At 47.5% G+C, this 8,155-nt stretch overlaps 1 protein-coding gene across 1 annotated transcript; it reads left to right on the forward strand.

The window, feature by feature from the left end:
* The first annotated feature begins 489 nt into the window (after nucleotides 1-489).
* Nucleotides 490-7,939, forward strand: LOC124674940 (nitrate regulatory gene2 protein-like). The gene is made up of 4 exons (XM_047210993.1): nucleotides 490-1,587; nucleotides 5,098-5,273; nucleotides 5,654-5,877; nucleotides 6,895-7,939. Exons 1-4 carry the CDS (start codon nucleotides 606-608, stop codon nucleotides 7,682-7,684), a joined length of 2,172 nt encoding a protein of 723 aa, XP_047066949.1. The 5' UTR covers nucleotides 490-605; the 3' UTR covers nucleotides 7,685-7,939.
* Nucleotides 7,940-8,155: the final 216 nt, after the last annotated feature.

The following is an 8,155-nucleotide window of genomic DNA, read 5'->3' on the forward strand; positions in this document are numbered from 1 at the left end:
GACTATAGTGGTGTGGTGCATTGGCACCAGCCTCAAGGGAAAATATGTTGGCGATTTAGGGCATGAGCAATGGTGGCATACACAACTAGCTGCTCCATGTAATAAAGTTGTCAGAAGCAATATGGTTAATTTTATATCTCCAATGGAAGCTACAACTTTAGTAAGAAAAAGAGAAGGACCACAAATATGACATGTATCTTTTCTCGAAGCATACTTTAGGATTAGATCCACGTGAAGAGGTGCATCTCATCGGACTCTTTGACCAGCCATCAAGGTGGAAGCAATAGGCAGTGCTTGGCGCATGCCCTTATCCAACGTGTCGTGCACCGCCGTGGCCCTCCGGCCTCCGCAGTGATCCGATCCAGTCGGCGGCGGCGACGACGACCGTAGGTCTGCCGTGCCTCCTTTCCTGTGGAGCCCGCCTGCTTTATTCCAAAGCACAAAAGCATCCGCCCGTCCACCCCCAGAAAGAATGGGAATCCCCTTCACGCAAACCCCCCGCGCCAAGGAAACCAGAGCAAACCGCCCCGCCCCCGCGCGCGCACACATACGTAGCCACAGCGGCCTCTTCCTCTCCACTCCAACTCCAAGCCAAGGAGAACGCGATGGGGTGCGGGCAGTCCAAGGAGGACGCGGAGGGCGCGGTGGCACGGTGCCGGGAGCAGAAGAACCTGCTGCGGGCGGCCGTCGAGGCGCGGCATGGGCTGTCAGGGGCGCACGCGGCCCACGCCGCCGCGCTCAGGAACGTCGGGGCCGCGCTCTCCGATTACGCCAGCGGCGAGGCGCACGAGGGCGCGCTGCGCCACTCCGCCTCGGCCGCCGCGGTCATGTCCTCCTCCGGCGGCGCCGGCGCCCAGGCCGCCGCGCTCGCGCTCCCGCCGCCGCCGCCGCCGCCGGGCCCGCCAGAGGACTCGCCGGCGCTCGTCAGGTCCATGAGCGCGCCCGACCTGCCCCTCCAGCCGGCGATCAAGAAGAAACCATCCGGCGAGGCGCCAATCATGGAGGAGGACGACGAGGGCGAGGACCCGCGCCGTCCGGAGGAGGAGGCCCAGCTGCAGCCGCCTCCTCCTCCGCCTCCGACGCACCAGCCCCCTCCCACACGCGCCCCGCCCTCCCTGCCTCCGGACGCGGGGCACAAGGCGGGTTCCTGGGATGAGTTCATTTTCGGGCCCCGGGACGGCATACCTATCCCGCCGCTCACGCTGGGATCCAGCGCCGCCGCCTCGTGGGAAGCTGAGCGGGCGGAGGCCGCTGCGCCGCCGCCACCGCCGCCCGATCCAGAGGAACAGGCTCAGCTTCCGCCTCGACCGCCAGCGCCATCGACGGCTGCTGAAGAAGTGGCCGAGGGAAAGAAGCCAGCGGTGGAGCCCGTGGCGCGGCGGGCGTTGACGCAGAAGGCCGCGAGGAGAACCGAGGGCAAGAAAGGCAGGACGGTGGTGCTGGTCCCGCCGCAGGCTGCAAGGCTCGGCGATATCCTGCGGGACCTCGACGATCACTTCCTCAAGGCATCCGACAGTGCGCACGAGGTGTCCAAGATGCTCGAGGCGGCACGGATGCACTACCACTCCAACTTCGCCGAGACGCGAGGTACCACGCGCTTGCTCCTCTCATCCACTTGGTCAGACCAAGAATTCGTTCCACTATTATATTCGAGCTTTCTTTTATGTCATTCTCATAGATGGACACTTCGACAGCTTCACAAAATATAAATCTCTTTTTTATGGCATTCCCATAGATGGACAGCTTACGAAACATTCAATATTAAAAAAAAAACATCATAGCGTGTGCTTGAGGCATAGATTCAGAGATACTATGATTTTTTGGGGTCTACGTTTAGTCCTAGTTGATTAGTACTTGACTGGGAAATATGCCCGTGAGTTGCTACGGAATAAGCAAAATAGCCGAACATACCGATCCAACAATTATCATAGTTTAAACAAGGGTTGCAAACATGACGGCATGTAGAAAGTACCAATTCTACCTTCCTCCTTTTTTCTTTTAAAGGTAACTTCCTCCTTTTTCTTTTAGAAAATCAAAGAAATTGTCCTACCCTTTCGACGAGAAATGTTGGTCTATCAAATATCTTATTTGCAAATATTGAAACACACACATTGTGCAATGACAACATTTGTCTCTCCCTATACTCGGCAACAACAATTTTGTTCAGCACAAAAACAACATATGAGACTTCGAGATCATAAAGAGGAAACCTCCTAGTAAAACCTCAAAAGAAACCTCCTTTAACTTGCTTTGCATTTTGTGTATGAGAATCCTTGGTTTCGTTTGATCTATGCTCAGTGTTCACCTCATCGTATTCAACTCTGCACTTGGCACACAATACAGATCCTTAAATGGTTGTCCATACCAAAGTGATTTTGTTGGTGTTCATACCCGAATGTGTAGAGCTATGGAACCTGGTCGATTTGTCCACACCATGTGATGTTAGAGATGCATAGAGCTCTGGAGCACTAAGATACGGCCGATTCTATAGCACTGCCCAAATTTTCTTTCTTCAGCAGTGAATTTCTACTTGTAGCAATTATAACAGATGTTTCGGGTGAACTGTGGCAGCCAAAGCTCCGCTTTGAGTAACCATATGCTTGGTTGCCTCGTACCGCCCTCGTTGGTCATATGTGGCGGCCCGGGTACACCTTCCCCGATGGCTCAACCTGCAGCGGTGTGCCGCCGCGCTCCCGATCAGGTGCCGCCATCACGCATATTCTTCTGATTGGCCCCGAGTGTCACACGAAGCTCCCAGGATAAATTCCTCTGGCCGGTCTCCGTGTCCTGTTGTCCGGTGACTCTCCCGGCAGAGAGAGTGCTGCCATGCTAGGCATCAACAGCCCGGCCATCCAGCGACTCTACCAGTGTAGATCTTGAGGAGGCGGCGGTGTTCGACGACTGTCCCGGCAGCGAGCATGCTGCCATGGCAGGCAGGGGCTAGAGTCTTTGCGAGTGATCCAGCTCTAATAATGCGAAGTGTCACCCCACACCATGAAAAGCTCCCTCCCTGATAACATGTAACATCTAGCGCTCGTCTCTGTCTAACCACATAATCTGTGCACAAGTACCAACTAATTGATTAGCGATTAATACAGGAAACCGTGATCGATCGATTGAACCAAATATGCTCACGTGTTGCAGAATCGGATGTATATTCCGTAGCACGAGTTTGTCTTGGAGGAGGATAGGGATGCCGGACAGACGGAGGAAGAGGAACGGCAACAGCACGGGCCAGCTCCCCATCGGCAAGCGGCGGAAGGACGCGGGCAGGAGGCAGGCCCAGCCGTCGTTGTCGGTCGCGGCGCCGAAGTAGGGACTGTCCACCAGGGAGCAGCTTTCGTCCCCGGATTGAACTCCCGACAAACTCGAACCAAACGGATAGAACAAAACAAGACGATTTCAGGCGATGTCGGCAGAGCGGTGAGACGGTGGCAATATCAACCACGGGCGGTGGAACAAAGACAATTTCCGGCGAGAAGCTCGAGCACAGGCGACACGGATCGAATATTCACTTCAGCTTGTCAAAACGGAGTGCACGTCGGGCTGCCCATGGGCTCGTGCTCTAAGCGGAGTCTGTGTGCCAGCATAGTTCAAACCGTACCCGTCCGGTGTTGTTCCTTGTTGGGCCTTACGCCCAGGCGGCTTTACCGGGACGAAGCGAGGGGGGCGCATGAGACGTAGGAAGGGCGACTACCTTATTTTTTTCACGAGCAAGGGAGAGGGACCAGACGTATTTACTCAGTGATGGCAGGAGCTGTAATTTTGATTGACAAACAGGGGCAATGGTAAGTTGAACGAAAAATTCGCAAGAAGCCTTATTTTCTTTAATATTAGGTATAGATATAGATGACTAGGACAATGCCCGCACGTTGCTGTGGAAGAGAAAGATATATTGATTTTAACATACAAAACAAAAATTGCTTTCCGGGAAGAAGCTACGGGTTGACTTTATTTAATATATTCAGTCGCAAAGATTTTTATTACCAGAATTAAGTTTTTCTTCCATTTTCTTCCATCTACAAATAATCAACATAAATACAGCAACAAATAATCAACACAAACATAAAAAAAATATTATCAACAATTCTCTCTCTCATTTTCTCTAGTCAGTGCATGCAAAGAAATATATCAAGTCTCTGATTGTTTGCCCCAATTTAGTTATTGCAAACAATTTTGTAGTAACCAGTAAAAAATGAGTAGGTGTCTCTCACTCTAGCAGCTTGTTCTTGCGAGAATTTCATGTTTCTGCCTACTCAACTAAAGATGGTTAGTTTTTTTTTCGATAAAGGGTGCTTCATTACTCAAAGAATTTTAAGCATTACACCCAGCCTCTGCATAACTAAGATGCACACAGCCGTTCAAAGAAACAAAAGGATGAAAACAAGAATGTTCCAAGTCGAAAAAAGTAAAACACTAGATAGTACCGGACAGCCTAATTAGCCTGAAGACGCCTATTATGCTGCCACCCATGTTGGGAAATGAACTCCTTCGCCGTGTTCTCCAATAATGTAGACACCTCCGTACAGAGGTCGCGATCCTCCAAACGTTGGAGTGGCGACCATGAACGGAGCAAAGCCGTAGCGCGATAAACAACCTGCAAAAGATAAGAATTTTTGTCATTAAAAACCGCAGCGCCGGGAGACAATGGAGGCAGAGCCAGCAGCGCAGAGACCTTGTCCGTGGAGGAGGGGAATGGAGGGGCTAGGAGCGTCGGGCGCGGAGTAGACCGCAGCGCCAAGGGAGAAGAAAAATAAACGAAACCGAACCGGTACCATGGCATTTTGCCGTATTATGTATTTTGGTGGGAGGGCAAAACGATCCAAAAAAATGTTGTTGACGAAACATTTTGGCAGAAACCACTTTTTGGCAGAAACCTTAGCTCCTTTATTATTAGGTATAGATTGTCTGTACTTCATCATTGCCTCTGACATTCAGTTGAGCAGTCCCTGTGTTGCTTGTTTTTGTATTGCTTGTTTTTCAGGAACCACTTGAGTTGTGTTCTGCAAGCACAGATTACTATATACATGTTCATGTACAGTACAATAGTTTGAAGAGAACGACTAACTTTTATTTACTTCTGTCTCATCTTATTAGGATTTGTGGATCATTCTGCTAGAGTGATGCAAGTTATCACTTGGAATCGCTCATTTAAAGGGATACCACAACCTGAACAAGTGAAGAATGATTTAGACGATGACGAATGGGAAACGCATGCTACCATTCTCGAGAAGCTTCTTGCTTGGGAGAAAAAGCTATCCCATGAAGTGAAGGTAAAAATGTGCTAGTAGTTCTAAAGATACAAAAATGGTGTTACCTGTTGGGTTTTATTGATGTTTTTCATGTTCTGTTTGGTGTATAAAACAATATATATGGCATGCAATTTCATCTTCCAAACGTTATCTTCAGCTTCTCAATTGTTTCAGTTCCTTACTCATGATAAGTTTTTTCAACTAACTACTGTTCATCATGTCATAATATTTTCACCACATTTTTTTTTTCATTCTCGGCGATGCCATGACCATCTGGTATAAAGATCATTATATCATGATAACCCACGACCGTACTCGGTGCTAAAACCATTTGAGCTATGCATGGTGTCATTCATTATTAAGATTTTTTCATACAGCTGACGAGTTTGTCATTGATGCAGGAGTTCGAGGTTATTAAAATGGAATATCAACAAAAGCTAGCTGCTCTGAACAAGAAGAAGCAGCGTGGTGCCAGTTCTTCATCACTTGAGAGGGCTAAATCTGCTGCTAGTCACTTGCATACAAAATATATAGTTGATTTGCAAACGATGGAGTCCACAATTGCAGAAATTAACCGGCTGAGAGATCAACAACTATATCCAAAACTTCTTGAACTTGTGAAAGGGTAAGGCCTTTTTTATGTTACAAATTTGACTTCATTTATTCTATTCTAGTTTGCATGTTTATGATTGTTACTGATAATCCTGGCCATGAGATTTTCTACTTTATACCCCTTTTATTCTGTTTGAGTTAGGCGATCTGGTAATTAGGTACTGTCTAGCTGCTCTGTTCTGCTTTCAAGAGATCATAATAAAAGTATCAAGGTGTACATTGTTTTTTTGTTTATTACTCCCTCCGCCTTGGAAAGGATGTCGCAGATCATGCGTATGTAGACAAATCTTGGGCATCCTTTTCTGGACGGAGGGGTTATATGATTTACTGGTAAGCCAGTAGCTCGATGCCAGAATGATAAAAAGCTTAACACCTCTTATTTTCCTTTTTCACTATTTTGAAATACGAAAAAGATCCAAATATAAAATGCAAAGGTCGTCTTATTCAAAACCTCAATCATCACATCCCCTCTCTCCCACTCCACGCCTTGGAACATGCTGTTTTTATAGAGAGAAAGGCGCTTTCCCACCTTCTTAATCCGAAATGAAGGGGTACCCCCGGGAAGAGATCCACTGGAGACAGGTGGGCCTCAGAGGATTAGAGCACGTGGCTACGAACCACGGTGTCGGTGGTTCGAATCCCTCCTCGCCCACAGCCTTCCAAAGGGGGAAGGGCCTTTACTTTCCCCTAAGGAAATCATGATCGGGATAGCGGACGTAAAGCTATTGAAGTAGCTCATCAGTATAGTTCTCGGTGTGTTTGAACTTTTAGTTTCTTTCTTTCTTGAATCAGGTAAATCACAACTCATAAACATTTTCTGCGGATCCGCATATACTATAAAGCACCAAAAACTTTCTATAGGCTAGAATAGCACTCACATATTGTGTGAAAACAATCTTGCATGGAGAAGTTTCATCCATAGCACCAGTACCCTCACAGATGGATTGTTAGTGAGTCACTCGTTGGTTTATTAAAAATTCTAAATACCATATAAACTGAAGATTTAATTGTGTTGTTTTCACACTGGCAGGATGTGGCATATGTGGGATGCAATGTACGCGCACCACAAAGCGCAGCTCAAGATCATCTCAGAGCTCAAATCGTTTGACATCTCAGTTGCTTTAAGGGAAACAAGTGAGCAACATAATGAACGGACTGTGCAGCTCTGGCACATTGTGCAGGAGTGGTGCTCACAGTATGACAAGTTCATGAGATATCAGAAGGAGTACGTAGGGAACCTCTACAGCTGGATCAAGCTGAATGTGATTCCCATCGATACCAACCTGAAGCCTAACTCGTCACAACCGGTTGAGACGACGCCTCCAATCAAGAGGCTGTTGCACGCTTGGCACGATATCCTTGAGAAGCTCCCTGATGATGCTACGAAGAAGGCCATACACACTTTTGGGGAAGTTATACATACAATCCTGGTCCACCAGGATGACGAAATAAAACTGAGGGTAAAGATTCAGGAGACCAGGAGGGAACATGAGAAGAAGAAGAGGCATTTCGAAGACTGGGCACAGAAATACATGGAGAAAAGAGCAGGCATTCCTCCTGAGGCCGGCAACTCCGACGGAACGCGCGCTGACCCCCTGGTGGAGCGGAAAGCCACCGTGGAGAGGTTGGAGCTTGGTCTGAAAGACCTGGAAGAGCAGTACACGAAGCAATGCAGAGTAGTCAGGGAGAAGTCCCTTAGCCTCCTCCGGACGAACCTGCCAGAGCTGTTCCGTGTTGTGTCAGACTTCTCCCTCCAGTCGGCCGCGATGTTCAAGGGCCTATGGTCGATCACGAGCACGAGTGACCAGCTGGACGATTGATTTCAGTTTGCGGTGTTGTGCTGCTTCAGTGATTTTGGATTCGTGTGTTCTTGTTGATAAGTTCTTTGTTGCTATATATTTATTTTGAGCTGCAGTGCAAAAATGAAAAGTATAGGCTAACTCTTGTTTTGAGTTATGATGGTTGTTGTAATAATGTATGTATAGTAGTAGTTCTGTATACTGTTTGGATAGCGAACACTGTTTTGTTTCAAATACGGAGTATCAACAGTTTTGTAGGTTTTACTACGTGATAAACCGTCGGAAATTCAATTCCGCTACTGGGTGTATATACTTCCTCTACCAAAAAATCATGTTTCGAAGTGTTGAAAATTTTTGACAAAAAAATTTACATGTACATCTCCACAATATATGTGCATTCGTCAAGTTTCAAGAAAAAACCAATATTTTCATGATTTATGTAAAAAAAAAAATTTATCTTGTGCAAAACATTAATTTTAGAACTGATTTTTT

The sequence above is a fragment of the Lolium rigidum genome, chromosome 7, assembly GCF_022539505.1.
Source record: "Lolium rigidum isolate FL_2022 chromosome 7, APGP_CSIRO_Lrig_0.1, whole genome shotgun sequence".
Classification (NCBI taxonomy): domain Eukaryota; kingdom Viridiplantae; phylum Streptophyta; class Magnoliopsida; order Poales; family Poaceae; genus Lolium; species Lolium rigidum.

Excerpts from the sequence above, each read along its gene's own strand:
- LOC124674940 (XM_047210993.1), top strand. The coding sequence starts at position 606 with ATGGGGTGCGGGCAGTCCAAGGAGGACGCGGAGGGCGCGGTGGCACGG. Across the intron at positions 1,588-5,097 it reads CAACTTCGCCGAGACGCGAG|GATTTGTGGATCATTCTGCT; the intron begins GTACCACGCGCT and ends TCATCTTATTAG. Across the intron at positions 5,274-5,653 it reads AGCTATCCCATGAAGTGAAG|GAGTTCGAGGTTATTAAAAT; the intron begins GTAAAAATGTGC and ends TCATTGATGCAG.